We start from the raw sequence: 22,886 nt of genomic DNA, 5'->3' as shown, positions 1-22,886 counted from the left end.
CTGGGAGAAGCCTTGGAAACCGAAGGAGAAGGCCTAACCACCCTAGGAAGGGAGGGGAGTACAGTAACTTGAGAAGCCCCTTCGGCCTGACCTGCCTCCTGAGAGACTACTTCCTGCAAAATCAAAGTCTCCCCCTGAGACTCCAGAGAAGTCTCCGTCGGAACCACCGGTTCCACTGAAGCCTCTAAAGAACCGGCGTCCGGAACGGACGACTCATCTTGCCTGGGTTTAACTGCTTTGTCTTTGCGCTTCGCAGAAGCGGGTGCCGGAGAATCCGACGGCATATTATAATTGCACCGCTTCCCAAAGACCAGCCTAGCACAATCTAACCTTCGCTTAATAGTGCGTTTATTGAACCTAGCACAAAAGCGACACCCAACAACGTCGTGCTCAGGCCCCAAACAAGGAATACACAAAGAATGATAATCCCTATGCGGTATCTGTTTCCCACAAGAAATACAGTTATTCACTTTTTCTGACATCCGGTAAAATACTGAGGCAAGAAAAAACCAAAATAATCCCCAACGGGGTACTTAGCCAACTTGGATTCAGTCTGAAACTCCGAATTCGAAAAATTTCAGAACGCCGAACGGCACTTGCAACGCTGCTTCTGCATCGGACCATGCGGCAAAAAAGACAGAGGAAATGACGTCGGTCATGCGCTTTTGTACCCTGACGTCCTGATGTCAGTTTTAAGCACCTTGACTGACGTCAGCCTAATACTTTGGTATTCGGGCCGACCGAGGACAGCGGACTACCCATATGCAAGGACTGCAGCAATGTGAGATGAAGAACATCTAAGCCTGACCTGTGTATAAGACTAAAGGGATCAAAAACATTTTAAACTGCCTGTATCTTATCCATATAACAGAGCTTCCAATTTCTCTTTTATCATCTTTTGTCAGTCTTTTCCCCACATACCCTTAGCTGCCACACAGGTTATCATTTTTAATCCATACTCCTAAATACTTCATTTTATCATGTCCTAATAAAATATGGATATTCCTGAGCCAAACTGCTGTGGGTACATAATTCACAGCTAAAATGTTTTGTGCTCTACAGTTGCTTTATAGCAATCTTTCTAAAGTCATGCATATTATTGAGGTAAGCCCTTATTTTCTGTTTAACATTCTGCAGTTGCTCCTCTTCTTGTGTGCGAGATTCCCCCATTTTGCAATAATTTAACATTTGCCAATCTCTCTAGATAATTCCTGATACTACTACTTAACCATATCTCCCGTTCTTTTATTTCCTCCCCATTTTTAAACTCCACTTTAACCCACTCCCTAACTATATTTTCAAATATAATTTCTATCCTCTCAAATATAACTCCTGAATAATTTCCACTACCCATACCTTAAATTCCTCTCCTTTCAACAAATAGGTGGGAAAGGGCCAGCGTCTCATTTTTATTTCATTACCCTAGGTTTTTATTTTAGTTATTGGCACACAATCTGAAATAGTTATTGGGTGCATATCAAAACCTTCAATTAAATGCATGCTTCCCTGTGAAATACAAATTCTATCTAGCCCAGCTCAGTTTTTGATTCTTAGGAAATATGCAAATTCAACCCAGACTCTTAGTACTGAATTCACATCTTCCATGCCAAATATTTTCATGAATTTCTTGAAAAATATACTCTCCTTTGTTATATTTTCTGGGCTCCCAGACACATCTTCACTGTTGCAAATCAAATTCCAGTCCCCACCTATAAGTAAAAATCCTTGCTGAAAGTGGATTTCTCTCCATTATAGCAGTTTTAGGTGGAATATAAATACATGCTAGTGTAATCCCCTCCCTTGCCAGTAGCCCCTCAGTACTACAGATCTACCCTCATTATCTTTATACTCTATTACTACTGGAGCTCCTTTTGCAATTAATATAAGTACTCCAGTTTTCTTTTGTCCCAGGTATTCTGCTAAATAACCATCCTGAAAACCTTTTATCAAATTCACATGTAGAGTTCTTTCCATGTGTGTCTCCTGTAGCATTGCCATTTGCACTTTACATTTATTTATTTATTTATTATTTTATTTAAACATTTGTTCACCAGGAAATTCCAACTCCGACAGAACCCATTTTCAGCAGAGGCCTGGGGAGAAGCTCTAGACATCTCTTTGGAATGTACATTTTTTAATATAGTTCACTACTCTCACTTTTGTATTTATCCCATTGACATTTAAAGACATTATAGAAAGAATCACTGTACCAAAAATGTATCATTCCCACCTTTTATGTACAACAGCTGTTTTGTTAAATGTCTAGTTCCATCTTTTGTGTTACATGCATACACTGTTTGGCAGGTTGATCTTTAATACAGTTGTTTCTGGTCATATCCACTGGAGCCTAGGTAACATTTTCCAAAGCTTTTTGTTTTACTGAAAGCCCACGCAAAGCAAAAAAGCCCCCCCTAAAACATATTACCATAATAACACACAAAACTATGTACAATCTTCAAATGTTGAATTTTTACCCTTCTAATAAGAACAAAAGTTCCAAACTGACAGCCACACTCAAACTTGAGTTAACCTAAAAGAAAGGTTATCCGTGCTAAGACACATGGTGCAGCCTGTGCTTCTACCAAGTGCTGTCTGGTTTTGTCTCATCTTTGTAGCTCTCCCAGCTGGGAAAAACACTTCAATGCGCTCAAAGAACATTATCTTTTATCCATTTTTTTTATAATATTGCCTCCTGGAGACATGAGGACCAGATACAGAATTGCTATTGAGCTTACATTTGCAAGAAAAAAAAAAAACATTAAAATACTCAATATTCTTTTTCATTTACTTGCTTTCTCATAAAACGTATTGGATCAAGTTAAGGGCTTTAATCCAGTCATTCACCTATGCAAGAATTAGAAAAAGCACACTCATTTTTCCTTTGTCACACTCATTTAACCAGACTATTTGTTTTTACATTGTAGTGCTTACACTTCTTAAAACTGAAGGAGAAAGAAGAAAAAAAAAAAAAAAAAAAAAAAAAAAAAAACAGGAGCAGCTGTTTACTTTACTGCATACAAATAAAATCATGCACTATAAAAAAAAATACTACTATTAAGGAAAAAGTGTTTTACTTAGTTAAATTTTCTCCCTCCTCCTCTTCCCCTCTCCCAAGTATTTTCCAAACATTGACTATAAGTAAGGCATATGCTTTTAGGAGTACTCAACACCGTCCAAACAGTCCAATATTTCCCAATTTTCTTGTGCTGTCACGTTCCACAAATATTTGCTGCTTTCTAATCCCATATTGTCAATTTCCAAGTTACTGGTTTTACTCGTGTTCATCTGAATCTTCAAAGTCCTGTCTCTGCTTCATTTACATCGTACTCTCGATTCTTCTATTAGACTGTTGGGCTTTCTTCCTTCCCCTCAAGCATTTTCCATTGAAACACTGGAAAATGTTTCACTGGCACAGTCTCTTTGTAGTCTTTATCATCAGAAGAACAAGCAACAGAATCTCCTCCTGTTTCACAGCTCACTTTTTGTTGGACAAATTTTTGCATTTCCTCCTTAGCATGTACTTCAACAAAAAATCATTTTGTCCCTCCAGGGAAGAATATTTGAAACATGGCTAGATATAGCAGTATAAATGTCATGCCAGCTTAGACATTCCCAGAATAGTGGAATAAATTTACTCCACTTCTGTCTGGTGCACAGTGAGTAATCATTCTCCCCAGACACTCTGCTTTCTCCCACTTTTATTACTTTGATTTCTGAGAAAACTGTAGCAGAAGGATAAACTCCTGCTGGTAGGATTGCATCTTTACTATTGGAGATCTAGGCGGTTTTCTCCTAGCCAGATTTGGAGCACACACACAATGTGTCCTTTCAATTAACAACAACTACTAAGGAATACCAGTCCAGTTGCTCATTTGTGCTTTCACAAAATCAATATGAGGTTCCTTCTAACTTCTCTGGTACAACAGAAAATCTCAGGTTTTCCTTATGTGCTCTGTCCTCCAATTCTATTTTTTGAAACATCTCTTCCAGAGCAGTCTCATTCAGCCAACCATTTCTTCATTTCAACCACTGATTTTTGCAGTTTTATCACCTCATCTGAATACCTGTTTAAAACTTCTTCCATTTTTCCAGCCTTCTGTTGAGTTGCTAGCAGGGTTTTGTTTAATTTAACCAGGATTGTGTACAGATTTTATTTTTTCCTCTAGGTTACTGAAGTCATGTCTGGAGATTTCACTGCTTTTTGCTGACCAGCTGCAATACTTTTCCAATCAGCATTTTTCTTCTCACCTTTCATAGCAAATTTTCTTTCAGGTACTCTATTTTTCCCTGGCATATAGTCAGTGCACTTACTAGCCAGTTACTGAAATTTACCCAGAAATACAAGTCTACTGCCTTTCTCTGCCAAGTTTCTGTTTTCACAACGGGAGAGCTAGAATTAAGCTGTTACTCAATGCTCAGCCATCTTGGAACGATCCAAGCCCAAGAAAATTCTTAACCAAACAGATCACAGGCCTACAGTTGTTGAGCTATCAAGACAGGCTGGAAGAGCTGTCTCTATTCAGTGTTACAGACTTTTACTGGAGGGGGGGGGTGACTTCACTCACAGCACCCACCAAAGTTCAAATCTCTCCACTAATGCTAGAAGCAGATACCTAAACCTCCACCAACAGATAAACACAATACAGTAGATAGGAAGAAACAGGTTTATAACCCAGAGCCTCCCAAATGTCTGGAATAAACTTCCCTCGCATGTCATGCAGTGTGACTCACCATCTTCCTTTAAAATATTGCCCAGATGACGGGATGAGTATTCGTACATTTACTCCAGGACTGACTTGACAATACCCTCCTATACAAAGGTCCGACTTGTGGGAGGGGACTGGCAAGGTGCAAGTGATCATAAGACTCAATAGCCCTGTAACATCTATGTACCTATGAACATACAGTCCCTGTGAAGACAGGGGAAAAAATATCCTTTCTTCTTTTGCTTCATTTAGTTTGTTACACGATGCTTACAAGCTTCTCACTACTAAAAATGCAATACGGTAATAACTGCAGCCTGTACTCATCACAGGAAAACAAGAATAAAATCACAGCCTATTGAAATATGCCTTAGAAATGTAACAAAGATCACGGGAACTACAGCATAGCAGTCCACAACACTAATATCTTGTAATATGAAGCCATTTAAAATTAATTATTTTACAAATCTGCTGAGTGTAAGGAGCTTCAACATTTCAGAACTGTACAAAAGATATGCTAGCTTTCAAGTACTCGTATAAAAAAAATAAATAAATAAATAATAATTAAAAGTAAATCTTGGAGGACAAAAGAATCCTCTATGAAAAATGTAAAATTATGCTCTTCAAAACATGTACCCTACCATTAAACATTTTAATTAAGATACTGACTTACCATGTTCTGCAAAATATGCCTCTAAACGGTTGATGAGATCCTGTTTGTTACCTTTTACTTCCAGGCCCCGAGCTGCACACTCCTGCTTAAGATCAGCAAGCTACAGCAGTCAAAGAGAAAAAAAGGAACAGTTTGTTCACATAAAGACTGTCACAACTAACAATTAAAATAATTAAATAACTCTGTACTAAATGCACACTTCAGAACTTGACTTTTCAGTACATAAACACTTTACTGAACAAAATCATGAACAAATAGGGAAAGCTATATTGTAGGACAGGCTGTATTGCCATATAACCATGAAGAGAAAACTAAATTATAACCAAGAACTTTCCAGTACAAAATGACAGCACTAGAGGGATAGTGTGAGTGTGTGGACTAGGCCCTGGGCATAACTTGCGTGTCCACTAAAGTCTATGACACACTTATGTGCTCTCTCTATGTTGACATAGAGGGTAAAGTTGAATGGGCTTTTTGCCAATATCACATAGGTGGAATCGGTATTTCACAAAGGAGTTGTTTTGAACAAGCCATAAAACAAGCAGGAATGGGAGGAAAATGTAGTATTGCACTAGAGAGACAACACCTGCCATGATACACAAGGCAAAGCCAAAACGGAGACGGGACACACATGTCCCATCTAAGTATCTGAATATCAAGGGGAAAAATAAATAACACTACTGAAAAGAAAATTAGACTTAAAGTCCAAACAGCAAAATGATTTTGTGGAAGCAGGGTGGGCAATAACCACTAAACAGCAAAATGAAACCAGACACCCAAGAGATATAGTCCTTAGAGTAGTAAATCTCTAAATATTTTCAACGGTACAATTTGAAGTAACCTGCAAATTAAATAAATTAATCATACAAACCTTTATGTAACTGAAGTGGTTACACTGTAGACTCTGGACCTCTCCCACTGGTTTCCAACTCACCTTCTCTCTATCCACAAGGAGCTACAATTTCACCTGATGCAGCTGCACCTTCCCAACTCTATAAAAGGGATTACCAGTTTTATCAGGGTAGCCAAGGTGCTGGAGTTTGTCAAAAGCCACCAAAAGGCATTCTTTATAATATGAAGAATGCCATGACCAAGTCCAACCCAATGCCGACCTCCAAATGCAACCACTGAACACATTTAATTACCACCACCAGAAAGGAACAAAAACAACTGTGTACTGCATCCAGTCAGCATAAAAGTCATGTAAATTTTATACATTTTCATACCCAGAGTGTGTCTACAAAAGTTCCAGAGTTTAGATAAGGCACTTGTAAATGGGTATTTGTGAAGGTAGTGTAAAATTAAATTAAAATTTGTGAACGAGTGTGACTAGAAATAAGTAATACAGTGGTGAAAATGAACAGAACAGAAATAGAAACAGCACGTACACAAAAAAAATAAAAACAAATTAAAATGCAGGTATATGGCCAAAAGTTCATTTTCCTACAGTAGCACAATATTTTAATCCAACATAAAAAGGTGCTTTACACAAGAAGGAACTGCCTTTCCGGAAAAGATTCAAAATATCAAGGGAAAAGATCTTGCACAGAGTAGCTGAACTTTTCATTCTGTCATCCAGACCTTTATCCCTTTTTCAGGGTATGCAGAAGACAGCACATGGAAGTTTTTTTGCACTTCTTACAATGAAATATGCACTGGCTTCAAGACCAATTTGAACTATACCTTCAGCATTAAGGGTGCTTGGCACTTTTCTCAAAATACTGAAACTCTACTCCCTTGGCATCTCCAAAGGATGTAACTTTCTGGAATAATAGTCTTTTTAAGCCGCAAGTAAAAAAAGGCCAAGAAGGGCTTGACTAAAAGCTAAGAAGGGAAAAGGCTAGCATGATTATGCCCTGCAGCCATAGCATCTTTCTAAAAATCCAGCATTACAGCGGGTACACTACTGTTACCAGGTGTAGAGAGCTCTGGCTGTAGAATTCCTAGCAGAATCCTCATGGTGGATTTCCTGTGGGAGCACACCCATGACCACTTCAGCACAGATGAAAGACTTTGATTGGTAAGCCATTCCCCAACTTGTGCATGACAAACATATGACAGTTAGACCAAATGGTAAAAGCAAAAAATGACAGCTAGGGGGGCATAGTAGGAAAAAAAAAAAAAAAAAAAAAAAAAAAAAAAGGTAATCACACAGCCACTACACTGGCAGAAGTGCTGAAGGAGTGCAGGAAACAAAACAAAAAAAAAATGGCTTTCCAGGCTCCTCATAAAAAATAATGTAAATGGAAAACCACTTGGCCACTGCTTATCCTTTCTAAATTTGACTCACACAACTTTATAAGATTTGCCTGTGGAGGTCCATGACAGAGAAGTGCTCACTTTGACTAGTATACCAGGAAAAACAAATATCAACAGACTTTGCTACTACCTGAGGCATGAAAGCTGGTTTCATGCAGAGGCATTGCATATGAAGTCACCATGCAACTCGAAACACATTAGGAAAAAGACAGATACTAAAATAGTTTTCTATGACATAAAGAGCTTTGCTGGGCCAGCACGCTCAAAAGATGAAAGATGACCTTTTTGTGAGCAAATCAAATGACCAAAGAAACAAACAGGTTTTGTAAGAATGGTAACAAGGAAATGCCTTTGACTCCTAGGAGGTTCCATCATTACCACACAAAGTTGCTAATGGCCGTCAAACACCAACTGAAAAATAGTGGATTTCTGAATCGGGAAACACCAACACAAATTCTAGAACTTCAACCGGGAAAGGTATGAAAATTTTACTTCTACAAATGACAAATCATAAAACTGTTTCCATTGACTGTCTATGTACAAAGTTTTGAAAGCCCTTAAGATATGCCAATCTTACTTAGCAATACAATGAGATGCTATTGTAGGGCAGCCATGCTGATAAACTTCAGAGCATAAAAGCTGGGGGAGTAAACCAAATATAAAACATGCCTCTACCTACTTTGTAATCTTTTTCCAGGAAACAATATGCTCCTAAACCACTGGAAACTGTCTATTGTGCCAAAACTGTTCGTTGTGTACTCAAATGATTTCCTACAAAATGAAATATCCAAATATTCCTACCAAATAAGCCAAATTTTCTCCCTACTTGTTATATAACCAAGCTACCAAGATGCTGACTGACTGAATGATGACCCAATCTGTGGGAATCCATTTGGCTATAGCCTGCAAGCCCAAGAGTACGGCGGTCTTCTCCAAGAAGATGAAATGCAAGACGCTTTTTGCTAGCTCTAGCACAGTGACTGCACTGTATACAGTTACATACTACTATGAAGAACTTGCCACAGGTGGCCTCTTCAATATGACCAGGGCCTTTGAGAATGTTAATCATAAATTGTTACATTCCAAACTTAAAACAATAACTTTGGCGATCACGCTCTCCAATGGTTTTACAGCTACCCGAAAGATTCCACCTTCCAGCAAAGATGGCTGCACTTTGAGCAACAGGTTGCTTAGAGCTCGCCTAGCATGACACCTGAAAACAAAGCCAGTAAAAGCCATCAGCCTGGGTAAGATTCAGTTACTGACTACACTGCCTGACTACTAACAAAGACATTTGGAGAAAAAAAAAAAAACTCTAGCTAGGAAGACACTTGCAGCTATTCACCAAAAAGCAGTTTAAATTTCAGCTTTAGTGCAGGAGAGGTCATAACATCAAAATCTGGAGAAATTGTAAATCAAATTCTCACAGAGGTGTCCAAATAAGTGGAACATTGTAGAAATATCTAAAGTCAAATAAAAGGCTGGAAAATAGGAAGAACTTTCAACTAGCTATTGAGATGAGCTGATAAAAATTGAAATAGACTGAAAAGTCTGGCTAGGCATAAAACTTCAAGAACCAACAGAACAAAGAAAGCCTGGAATTTTCTGCTGTACCACGGAAACTGAAGAACAGACCATTACTTTTATGAAAATACAAACAAGCAACTGGCTTGGTGTTCCACAACAGGATTTGTGGAGACAGCATATTGTGTATGCTCCAAATCTGGCCATGAGAAAACGGCCACAACTGATAAGGATGTAATCATCCAAAAGCAACAAGCGGTTCCTTAAAAAAAAAAAAAGTGCTAAATGGGGGAAAAGGGAATATTAAAAATTCAGTACAGCACAGCATGTGCAGAAAATAATAAACTCTTCATTTTGCACAAGGTAGAAGAGAAGAAAGTTTATCCTAGCAATCAGGAAATTTAGAGGGGCAGGTTTGAGATTCAAGCTAATGTACCCAGTTGTCAATATATTTTTCAAAGACCTTCATGGATGCAAAATAGGCTAAAAAGGAAATGAATGCCAGCCAACACAGAATGAGCCTGCAAGCAGAAATGGGGTCTACTTCTCATTCTTCAAAACAATGCTCACAAAGATAATTTACCAGTAAAATAATTTATTTGTTCCAAATATAAATGCTCGTGTGACAAAATAAAAAAAGCACATAAGGTGACTAAAATAGTCACCAAAGCATCACTGTGAAGTTAGTAAATATAACAATATAATAAGGAAAAAATACTTATTGTTACTATTATGCAAGAAGTGAAAATTTTCCAGAAAGAAGATATTCAATAAGACAGATAACACAACAGATCCATGAAAAAAATTGAACAAAGCCAAGAAACTGGGTCATTTTGGAAAAGAATGACACACAAAGGAAGTGCAAATTATTAAAAAAAAATAAATAGATTTTTGAATAGTATAAAAAAAGAAACATGGACATGGGGGAAGAGATCTGATATGGTGCAATATTATGCAAATGAGAAAACCAAGCTAATCAAATATGTCTATAGCTGCTTTCTTTTGTACTGAAAATGCAATCAAAGGCACTCTGATATGGAAAATTTCACAATACAAAAAAATAATAAAGGGGGAACATAGAAGAGACTATTAGTACAGTAGAAGCTGAAGTTATGGGATACTTCCAAAGACATAATGAAAGCAATGCGCACTGTCAGAGCAGCCCTGTATTGCAAGTAAACTAAAGATATCAGCACTGGAGAAAATATATACAGACAAATGTAATGGTAAAGAACAAAATAAGCAATTCATTGATGATCCAAAAGAGTTTGAGAGACGGGGGGGGGGGGGATACTTCTCCAAATTGCAACTATGGAGACCCTGTGCAACATAAAGACGCCAAATGCATAGCAGTAGTAACAAACAGTAAGAAGTTCAAATATACAGTATACAAAATTAAATGAAGTAACGACCAAATTGAAACAAAATTAAGAAGAGACTACAAATCAGAAACACAACCAAGGCTAAACATATAAAAAGCAGCACTTTATTAATGATAATAAAATAACAAAGGGTAAGCGCTTTCACACCCATAAGTGCTTCTTCAGACTATAATAAATACACAAGGACAACTCACTAGTGATTTGACATCCTTAAAGAGAAGAGGAGATCATGGACAGGGATTATAGGTATTGGGAAGTGGAAGATATGTGTAGTGAGGGTTTGAGTTTGATATCTAATAGCGCGAGGCCCTATTTTTCTGAATTACTCAATCCACAGACAATTGGGGGGGGGGGGGTGTATGATTGCTTGGTTCCTAGAACTCTTTCTTATGCTTGTGATATAGGGTTACACAGGATGTCATCAAGTCCAATTGGCCCATTTTGGTAGCGATGACAGCATCATGAGTATAGCTGGAGAGAGACAGCAAATTAATAACACGAATAAGAAGTCTCTTAAATACAGTTATGCTACAAGGTTAAATCATATGCCTTCTAAAAGGAGTTTGTCGTTTCTGGTACACGTCATTGCAATAGATGCAACTTCTGTGCCTATACAGAGACATCTAATGCGTTTGTTCATCCGACCTCTAGTGCTACTTTGACCTTTAATGTTGCAGCACACTTTCACACTTCTATACAGTATATTTGGCTATAAGCAAATCGTGTAGCAGTTTTTATGCGGGCAAGACCAATCACTGTTACACTAATGCAGTATATTTAGCTATAAGCAAATAGTTTAGCAGTTTTCATGCAGGCAAGACCAATCACCTGTTTTTTGAGAGAATAAGAGGACACCTGTATAATACTCAAATGGACGATACCAGGAATGCCTTAGCCAAACGTGGTAGAGTTTGCTCACATTTTTAATTTTATGGTTATTGAGAATGTTCAGTTGTGTACACATATGGGAGATCTAAAGAATTATACGGAGAATAGGGAATTACGATAATCAGGTTTCAGGCTGACAAGCCACTTTGATTAAAAGGTAAACTCTCTAAGGCCAGTTCTGAAGTCAAGAGACCTTTTCTGATGCATTTAAATTAGTATTGTTCATTGATTTGTTATGCTTAACTAGGAATTGCTTGTTATTGGTAGACTTGAGTTTACAATTCCTTTTTATATGTGCTTTGGATTTAGTACGGTCTGAAGAATCCCCTATAGGTGTAAAAGTGCTTCTCCTTTGTTGTTATTTTATTATTGTTAATAAAGATTAATAAAGTGCTACTTTTTAACACTTGGCCTTGGCAGTGTTTCTGTTGCCGCTTTTTGCAGTGTTTTTGTTTTTGGTATTCGCCACAGTTAATACCTTGCGGTGACTTTTTACATTTTTTAAATTAATAAGAGCTCCTAAATGGAAAAAAAACAAAAAAAACAAACAGACCCAGATGCAGTACCCAATTTCTGGCTGAAAGTATTAACATCTTTATATGAAAATTTAGGCTCAAGTCAAGAACTATTTATATAAGCAGAAAGCAACCTGGTTAATAAGAAAAAAACGATACTCCTCCTTAAGAGTGAGCCTACAAGTTATCCTAAAAACAGTAGGCCAATAACTTGCCTTCTGATATATAAACTATAAGCTGGAATTGACAGCGACAGTTTATAGTCACTTAGGAGAAAACTATCATGGCAACAGAGTGAGAGAGTAATGAAAGTCACATGGAACAAAGGATCATTTGTTAAATAAAAAGTCATAATGGAAAATTATAAAAAGGAGAATAATCTAAGTGTAGCATGGACAGATTACAAAAAAAAAAAAAAGCATTTGACAGTACCCCACAGTCTTGACAGAAAGTGCAAAAGCAACATTTAAAGCAGGAAAGCTGCAGCACCAGGAAAACATCAGTCAAGGACAGGAATGCGATATAAAGAAACATAAGCAGGAGAGGGTGTATAAATATTTGGGAATTTGTGAAGGAACAATATAAAACACAAACAAATAAGAACAAAACTAAGTAAAGAATATTTTAGAAGTCTAAAATTAATGCTGAAAACAGCCCTGACATCTAGGAACAAAGTCCAAGCTATAAACCAATTTACTCTTCCTTTGCTTAGTTTTGGGGTAACTGGCCCCAAATGGTATTGAATCAGTTGGAGAGGGAAAAAAAAAAAAAAAACACTTTGCGTTTATCAAATGATTATATATATTATATATATATATATATATATATATATATATATATATATATATATATATATAAAATCACTGTAAACCAAGATTATATATTCATCGTTTCTGAAAGAGGTAAGAGTCTTCTCGAAATTTATTACATATACAGATCTGCAATCATAGGACTGCATACATTTCTGTTAACTTCACCAGGTCCAACATGGTAAAGGCTTCCAACATGGTAAAGGCTTTAAAACATTAAGAGAACAAGTTTTAAGATGACTTCCCTGCTTAGTTTAACAGAAGCATAATTATGTCAAGTAGGAATGGAAATCAAATCAGAATCAGAGAAAAATCAGGCAGTAACTGTATCTGCCATAAAACAAAACAGAAAAAAGGATCAGATGAGAAGGCAAGAAATGTGAAAAAGCCATAAATATAGTTGTAAGTACAGAAAACTCTTAGAACAACCTCTGTCTATCAGGAATGGTCAAGTAGTGAATTTAAACCAAAAGATGAAAGGTTAATATTGACAGCCCAAGATAGTGGACTACGTACACATTGGTTTACAAAGTCCATTGAAAATATGGGAGAAACAGACAAATGCAGAACTGGAAACAGTCGCACAGATTGTTGCCGAGTGTGATACAATAATGGCAGAGGGCCTGTATACTTAAAAGGCATAATAATGTGGTGACTGTTGCATTCGAGCCTGTGCAAACATCACAATACTGAAGTAGCCGAGAAGCATTATGATGTTTATAGCACATGCAATTACCAATTATCAACAGTTCAAAAAAAAAATATATATATGCGAGAAAACCAGATACAGTAGACCATGAAAAGAAAAAGTAGCACTGATCATTGAAATTGTTATACCCAGTGATTACTGTGGCTTACGTACAGAGAAAAAAAAAAAAGTAAAATAACAGGATTTGAAGGCAGAAATTAGGGCAGTGTGAAGAATGACACCCAGACAATTCCAATGGTAGTAGGAGCAATGGGTCTCACAAAAACAAAGAATTTATGGCCATATTTACATACACTACAGATGCATCCAACTCCATATGAATTGAAGGGGTCAATCCGGGGCATATTGCGGGTGCTGCAAAAAGCACTTTTGGTTAAAGACTGAAACAATACTAATTTCACAAATTTTAATCATATCCTTATATATTAAAAATAAAAACAAACATTTATTGAATTATTTGTAACATAGGCAATTTTACATTTATATAAAACTAAATTGTATTAAGTTCACATTTACAAACATTATACTTCACATATATTGACATACATCACACAACTCAAGCAACATTACATGAAATTATTCAACTCCTGCCTTTTTATTTAAAAAAAAAAAAAAAAAAAAAAAAAGAAGACTGAACATCTTTATTAAACCATCACTTATAAGGCAATCATACATTTACATAAACGAAAACAAACACACCGGCACAATCCTAGTTGCAAGCATTTTACATCAAAGATCATAATGACTTGCTCCTAGTTACAAACAGTATACATCACTTACACTACCCAATCATTTTCAGTCAAACATTACATAGCGCATTTAAGTCGTGCCTATTTTTAAACCTCACTCCTCTCCTGTTAAGTATCCTTCCCACAATTTCCATTTTTCCTATGTAGTTTGCTCATACCCTTTTCTAAAGATCTCAATTCTAGTCATTTCTCTTTTACTGTATTCACTACTTCTAGTACAGTGGGTTTAGATTTCGATTTTCTAGTAATTGCTTTTTTGGCAGCCACCATAATTAGATGCGGCAAGGTCTTACCATGTCTAGGCAAGTCCAATTCTGAGTCATACCTCAGAAAAATCATCTCCCTCATCACACCAATCTGCCCACCCAAAATCTCCGACAGTGCATCCTACAGGGAATCCCTAAAGTCTGCCAACTCACCTCACTCACAGAAAATATGTTCCTAACCACATTTCTTCCCCCATCACACCTCCAACATTTGCTGTCTATCCGAGGAAAAATTCTCGGAGGGTATACCTGGGATATAATTTCCAAGCAAAAAGCCTAAATCTTCTAGATTTAAGTTGCATATTTGGGAGACATACATATATCCTCCAATTGTTTCTTTGAGAATTGCTTATCTAATCTCTCTCTTCCCAATCCTTTACAACATGCTCAGATTGATTCTCAACAATTAATCATGCAGCATTTTATACGGTCTACTAATCGTTCCTTTTTTTTTTTTTTTTAATGGCGACTTCTGTTCTAGATTTTACCAGTGATGGCCTTTTAAGATCCCCTACTTCTTTGCCTTCCTTATCAAGGATTGATGTTAGACTACAGGCAAAGGTAATCTGTAACCTGCAGTCCAAATAAATTCTTGGCATCTTCCCATCCTATCATCATTCCCTCTCTAGTCATTTGCTCCCAATACCTTGGTTACTTTGCCACGTTTCTCCAATAAATTCCAGCACCCTCTTGCCTATTTGTCTATACCCCTAATTCCAACCATCCCCAAGACCAAAATCTCCTTTCTCCATTTCTGTGCTGGCTTACTTTTTAGGATACTTGATACTTTATGGATATATTCTGTATTACTGTTATTGTCCTTAACTGCCCGGATCCCACAACCCAGCCTCTCCTGGTTTCTTCAGCTTACCCCTGTTTCAGTCATCCCTTTCCACTTTGAATTAGTTTTCTACTTGTGCTATATATGTATATAGAGGAGCCTTAACTATGAATCTCTGAAATACCCCTTCGAAATAAAGTACTCTCAATCTGCCTTGTTTTACTGAAGAACCAGCTTATCCCACTTAACTATTGCCATCTTCCCCTGCCAGAGAAAGTCCTTTGGCTCTTGACTGCTATACACAGCTTCTCCTCTGGTTGATAAAAATATGCCTGACCTGTACATAATACTAATGGGACTAAAAATATTTTATCAGCTTGTATCTTACTATCCATATAACAAAATTTTCATTTTCGCAGTTTTGTATCATCTTTTGCTTAGTCTCTGCCCACATACCCTCAGCTGCCACACCAGAATCATTTTTTAAATCAGTACACCTAAATACTCCATTTTATCATGCCCCCATAAATATTAGATACTGCTGAACAAATTCATTTAAGGGTACTTAAAAAAATCACCATTGCCTTTGTTTTAGCTTCATTAATTTTGTATCCCAAAAATAAGATTAAAAACCATCTCAAAATGTTCCACGCCACTAATGTTTATTCCTGGGGGGGTTTTTTGGGTATAAAAATCTGCAAATAGAGCCAGCTTTTCATTGACTACCAAACCAATTATATCCTTGAATTTCTGAGCCCCTTCTTTTCTTTGCCAATGGTTCTAGATGTATTGCAAATAAAGGGGAAACAGGACACCCCTGCCCGGTACCTCTGTGCAAGAAGAAATTAGATGACCCAACCGACAATTTCACCTCCGATCCCTCGTATATCCCCCTAATTAACCTTACTATTTTTTTTTTTTTTCAGGAAAAGCAAACGTTTCCATTGCCCTGCTCAAAGTCACAGCTTACTCTATCAAATGCTTTTTCTGCATCAAAACCCACCAACAAAAAGCCATTTTCTTAAATTCCACTTCCCTCTGGATCATCAATTCTCTGTTAATGCTGTCAAATCTTTGCCTCCCCTCCACAAAACCACACTGATCCATATCGATCAATTTTGCCATTCTTATAGACAGGAACACTTTACAATCATGGTTTAATATTGCAATGGGTCTGTATGAAGTTGGATCTGATGGATCTTTACCCTCTTTAGGTATTATAGTTGCCACTGCTTTCTTCCAGGATGTTTGTAATTCTCCTCCTAAACTGGTGTTAAAACCTTACAGATCTTTTATCATTTTTTTCCCCTCCTAGCTCCCAAACTTCCATGGGAATACCATCTAACCCTGGTGACTTTCCCTTACACTGGTTATAAATCACAATTTTTCTCTCATCTCCACCTCCACCTACCCTAATCATTAGTAACAGAGTCTCATCTACCTTGACATATTTAAATTTCATAAACACTTCCATTTGTTACCTTTTCTTGGTTTCCGTATTTCTCTGCTTTATACAGACTTTCACAGAATTTCCGAAATATTTTGTAATACATCTACAGGAGCTCATTACCTTCCTTGTTATAGACTCCCTAAGCTTGGCAACAGCCTTTTCTACTTTCTGCTGCCTGGGTCATTGTGCTAAAGGTTTTTGTGCTCTGGTGTTCTGGTGTTACTAATCAAAAAACAGCTGCTTAACAGAAATATTTCTAAACTCTAGTACATTATCAAGGTAGTACCTTATTTTCTGCTTAGCATTCTACAATGGATCCTCTTCTTCCTCCGAGATTCCCCCTAATCTGCAATAGTTTAACATTTGTCAGTCCCTCTAAATAATTCTTGTTACTTCTTAACCATAACTCCCTTTTTTTATTCCACCCTATTTTTAAGCTACACCTTAATTTTATCCCACTCCGTAGCTACATTTTCAGAAGTAATTTTTATCCTCTCAAAGAGCTCCTAAATCTCCACTACCCATTCCTTAAATTCCTCTATTTTCAACGGCTAGGTGGGAAAGTGCCTGCGTCTCATTTTTATTTTGTTACCCTGTGTTTTTATTTTAGTTACTATTGTAGGAAGATCTGAAATAGTTATTAGGTGCATATCAAGACCTTCAATTAAATGCACACATTCCTGTGAAATGTAAATTCCGTTTAGCCTAGCCAGTTTTTTATATCTTGGGAGAAAATGTAAATTTACTCAACTATTACTGAATTCACATATTCCATTACTGAATTCACATATTCCATTCCAAATATTTTTATCAGTTTCTTCAAACATCTACCCTCCTTTGTTACACTTTCCCTTCAGGCTCTCCAGACACATATTTACTACTGCAAATCAAATTCCAACCCCATGTACAAGTAATATTTCTTGGTGACATAAGTATTTGTCCCAGAATTTTATTAAGCTCCATTATAGCAGTTTTAGGTGAAATACATGGCAGTAGCCCCAAGAAAGCATTATATTAAAAATTAATCATTCAAGTTTTATGTACAACACCTTTTTGTTGAACGTCTAGTTCCAGCGTTTGTTATATGCATACACTCTTTGCCAGGTTGAACTTTAATACAGTTTCTTGTCATATCCATTTGAGCCCGTTACATCTTATAAATATTTGTTTTATTGGAAAAAAAAAAAAAAAAAAAAAACACAATACCCTCCTAAAATCTATTAACTTAATACTAACACACACCTATGTAGCTCTTCAAATATTGAAGTCATACCCTCCTAACAGGAACAAATGTTCAAAACTGACAGCCACATTCCCACATTCATAAACTTGAGTTAACCTAAAAGAAAGGTTATCCATGTTAAAACACATGGTGCAGCCTGTGCTTCTACCAAGTGCTAACTGGTTTTGTCTTATCTTTATAGCTCTGGCAGCTGAGAAAACCCCTGTATGCTTTCAGAGATAATCTCCTAGCCAGTTTCTCCTTACTTTTTCCCAACCAATCATTCCCCACCAGACTGTAGCCAATTTCTCTTTCAGATTGTCTCCATGGAGACTAGAGAACCAGGCAGACAATTTATTGTTAACAGATAAACATGAGGGCCAGATACAGAATTGTTACTAACCATACATTCACTTGCTAGAAAAAAGCCTCATAATATTCTTTTATTTACTTGCCTTCTCTTAACACCAGTTACTAAATCTCAATCCAAGGTCTTTAATCCAGTCATTTCTCCATGCAAGAATGAGAAAAGCACATTCATTTTTGTCATGTTCTTTTAGCCAGACTTTTTTTTTGCATTGCAGTGCCTACATTTCTTAAAACCGAACAAGAAGAGAGAGAGAGAGAAAGAGAAAGACGAGAAAGGAAAAACAGCACCTGTTTAGATCCCCATTACACTTACAAAAATATGACAAAAATCTTACTTTATAGCATGCAAGGAAAATCATAGACCACAAAAACATTGCTATCAAGAAAAATATGGTTTTTAGTTTAACTTTCTCCCCTCTCCCCCTTCCTAAAGCATTTTTCTGAACAAATGACATGAAGTGGGGCATGCACTTTAGAGTTCCCCACAAGTCCAACAAATTCTGAAAAGGTCCAAATTTTCCAGATTTTCTTGTTCTGCCCTGACAAACAATTACTGCATAGTAATCCCACATTAAGTTCTTGGTTTTATTACTTTCATCCCCATCTCCCAAATCCAGTCTCTGCTTCATTTCCAACCTACTACTTTTAGTAAACTCTTGTGCTCTCTTCCTGCTCTCGAACATTTTCCATTGAAACAATGGAAAAAAAACACTTCAAAAGGTACAGTCTCTTGTGGTCTTTATTACCACAACAAGAAGCTGAATCTCCCGTTTCACTGCTTATTTTTTGTTGGGCATATTTTTCTATTTCCTCCTTAGCATATACTGAATGATTTTGTTCTATCCGGGAAGGATACCTTGAAGACAGTTTGACACAATAGTTTGAATCTAACGACCTGCATCTTGACATTTCCTGAATAGTGGAATGAATTTACTCCTCTTCTGCCTGGTGTACAATGGATAGTTATTCTTCAAAAACACTTTGCTGTCTCTTACCTTTAGTATTGTGTCCATCTGCCACAGTTTTATCAGAATCAACTCCTTCTGCTGTTAGGATTGCATCTTTACTATTAAGTGTCTAGGTTGCTTTCTTATAGCCAGGTTTGGAGCATACACACAATGCGCCCTTTCAACTAACAGCTCTTGCTGTGGAATACCAGTCCAGTTACTTATTTGTATTTTTCAAAAATTAATATAGTCTGTTCATTTCAGCTTCTCTGGTATAGCTAGAAATCTTAGGTTTTCCCTATGTGCTCTGTCCTCTAATTAGTTTATCTTTTGAAACATCTCTTCCTGAGCAGTCTCATATTCAGCCAGCCTTTTCTTCATTTTAACCTTGGATTTTTGCAGCTTTAAAATCAACTCTTCTAAATATCTGTAGGTTCATAGGTAGGTACTAGGCTATCTGCCCTGGGGCCTATACAAGCCTAGCCAAAAAGGTTCCCTGGCTTTCTTCACCCATGAAAATTATTTTCATGTGCCCCTGTCAAGCAGTGCCACAGAAGTGATCCCCGGGGTGAATTTTCTATTTCCCACCCAGTCGAGATTTTTCTTAAAAGAGGGCCAATGAGGAGCTTTGCTCGACATGAATGGGTAGTTTGTTCCAGAGTATGGGAAGTCTCTGGGACAGGAATCTATCCCTCCAGCATGTTATGTTTATTGTGGTGACAAAGTTTGTCACTGGAGCATGTGGTTCAGAGAGATTGGGATTTCTTTTAAGTGTAGCATGTCCAACAGCTCTGGGTTTGAGATAGCTTTGTATGTTAGGCAGATATCGCCTCTGAGTAGCCGATATGCGGAGTAGAGCTGGAGTTTGAGATGGTGCGTACGGCATCTGTTTGAGGCCAGTAATCCTCTTAGTGAGGTATTTGTGGCCTTGTTGTAGGTGCCTTGAAATACATGCCAAATGGAGCATTATACTCTATAATGGGTCTAATGAGGGAGTAGAGAGGAGCAATGACCTCCTTTTTCTAGAGGAGAACCCTTTTGTGATGAGGTGTGCCACATAGGATTTAGACTACTGTGGTGATGTAGTTATCAAAGGAAAGATACTGCCCATCTGTGTCCTGAAGTCTCTAATCACACTTTCAGTATGTAATGATCTTCCGTCTATGTGGTAGTTCATGGGTACAGAGTTGGCATGCAGCTTGAGGCCATTACTTTGACACCAAGCATCTGTCTCTGAGGTCCTTTTATAGAATGTCTACATCATTAGGGGATTCTATTATGCCTCCTAGTTTGCAGTCATCTGCAAACGCTGTTAGTCAAAGACCTTCTGTGTTGGCCTGCACTTCAGAGAAGTAGATGCCGAACAGGAGAGGACCCAGGACCGAACACTGTGGTACTCTACTCATCACTGGTCTGAAGTCGGACTTGGAGTCTGCTACTTTTACTGTGTGGGTTTAGTCAGCCAGTTGGCCACCCATCTTGTGACATAGGGATTTATGCCCAGTTTAGTGAGTTTATCTAGAATTCCAGAGTCTGGGATGGTATCTAAAGCCTTGGCGAGGTCAAGATAGGCTGTGTGCACTACCTTGCCCTAGTCTACGGCTCTGGTGACTGCTACAAACAAGTCAATCAGGTTTAGTAGACATGATCTACCTTTTATAAGCCCAAACTGAGTGGGGTCCAAGTTAACTAGGTCTTTGTTTATAAGCTCCAAAATGATACATTCCATGGCCTTTTAGACCAGGCTCTTCAGGCTAATAGGGCGGTAGTTTCCGGGATCCGTGGTGGCACCCCATTTGAGGAGTGGGATAACCGCTGTGTGCCATTAAGTAGGCACATAGCCTAAGAGGAGGCTATGACTGAACATGGTACTTAGGTGGGGTACCAGTTCGCTCTGTAGTTTGTTTACTTAAATTTTTATTTTACATTTGTTTACTGGGAAAGTCCGACTGGACACATGTCCTTTTTCAGCTGAGGCCCAAGAAGAAAAGCTCCAATTTAAACAGAATACACACAAGGAACAATATATTATATATATATAAATATAAATATAAATATAAATATCTACAGATTGTATACAACGAAACCTATAAAATCAGTGCAGTACACAGCCTGGGATGCTGTCTGGTACCATGGACGCTGTGTTCTTTGCTTTGGAGAGTGCAGTCTTTACTTGTTCATCCATGATTACAGGGGCTTTGCATTCTTCCAGTATTAAGATGGACCCTTTTGGAGGGTGAGACTGGGTAAAGTTAGCGCTGAACCTATCTGCCAGGATGTTGGCAATATCAGTTGGTTCTGTATATTTAGTGCCATTGTGCTATAGCTCAGAGCAGATCAGAGTGTTGCCATTGAGATTCTTGACATAGCTCTAGAAAGCTTTGTGGTGGTCTTTGGAATCACTGGCGATTTTGTTTTCATAACTGGCTTTGGAGAATTTTATGAGGGATCTCAGCTTCTTCCTGAGGCTGCCCAGGGAGTTCTTAACTCTTGAGCAACAGCTGTTTCCTTCTGTTGTAGAGTGTTTATGGCAGAGGACACCAGATTGCCTTTTTTTTGGGGGGGGAGGATAGCTTTTGGTTCTGTTGGGGGATGGCACAATCCATGCACTCGTGTATGTGCCTACACAGTGCATTTGTGTAAGATTCAGCAGTCGTAACTCTATTTTCCGTCTGCATGGGTGTTGTGAAGTTTGTCACTCACTTCTGTCTTAAGAAGCACGAAGTTGGCTCTAGAGTAATTTGATGGTAGTTTCCTTAATAGGGGGTGGGAGTGGGATATGGATGTCTAGAGTGATTAGCTTGTGGTCAGATCTGACCAATGAGGAGATGACCTCTGGTGTGGAACACCGGTTACCCATATTGGTAATGATCAGGTCCAGAATATTGCTGCCCCTGATGGGGGTGTGGACAAGCTGATTTAAGGCACTGGAATTTATGAATTCCAGAAAACTTTGAACGAATGAGTTGGCACAGGAGTAGTTTTCCCAGTTGATGGTGGGGTAGTGGAAATTGCCCATAATTAAAGGTATTGAGCTGTACCTTAATATCCTCCAGTATCTTAAGAAATGAGTGGGAATCCTGGGGTATGGTGGGGGATCTGTAACAAGCTACAACCTGGATTGCAGTCTTGCCCAGTGTTAGTTGCACTTGGATAATTTCGGATGAATCATGTTGAGCAAGTAGCCTGGAGGTGTGGTTATCCTTAATTAATATGGACACGGCTCTACCTTTAGTGTTTCGGTCCAGGTTAGGGGGCCAAAAGGTGCGGTATGAATTATATAGAAGTTATGTTCTTACCATAACGTTCCATGTTAGTTGTCTTCTTCTCGCCTTCTTCTTGCTGGATGGGTTCGGAGCCGACCTCGGCTCCGACTCGGCCACTCTAAAAGCTCGAGAGTTGGTTCCACCGGCTCGAGGCTCCCCTTATATCCCACAATGCTAGGCGAGAGTTACCTCAGATCTCGTTTGTAAGCTAACCCCAGCTTATAATAGAAAAACAGCATATAACAGAAAAAACTAAAAACAGAGTCCACCTCTGACAACAGGGAGAAGAAGGGTGACCTACATCCTGATTCAGGGAATATGCAAACAGCATATGCCTAAGTAAAGAGGTGGCAGAAAGAGAGGTCACAATCACA

The 22,886-nt window shown here is 37.9% G+C and overlaps 1 protein-coding gene across 1 annotated transcript in view; it reads right to left on the bottom strand.

Moving 5' to 3' along the window:
• Nucleotides 1–22,886, bottom strand: part of LOC122810606 (SAP domain containing ribonucleoprotein) — a 1,802,793-nt gene that overhangs the window by 1,611,908 nt on the left and 167,999 nt on the right. The window contains exon 4 of the mRNA XM_044082182.1: nt 5,377–5,476. Coding sequence (XP_043938117.1) covers nt 5,377–5,476 — 100 coding nt within the window. The remainder of the gene's footprint in view (nt 1–5,376; nt 5,477–22,886) is intronic.

The sequence above is a fragment of the Protopterus annectens genome, chromosome 9.part0, assembly GCF_019279795.1.
Source record: "Protopterus annectens isolate FY-2018-M chromosome 9.part0, PAN1.0, whole genome shotgun sequence".
NCBI classification, from domain to species: domain Eukaryota; kingdom Metazoa; phylum Chordata; order Ceratodontiformes; family Protopteridae; genus Protopterus; species Protopterus annectens.
This window is presented reverse-complemented; position numbering and strand designations above follow the sequence as displayed.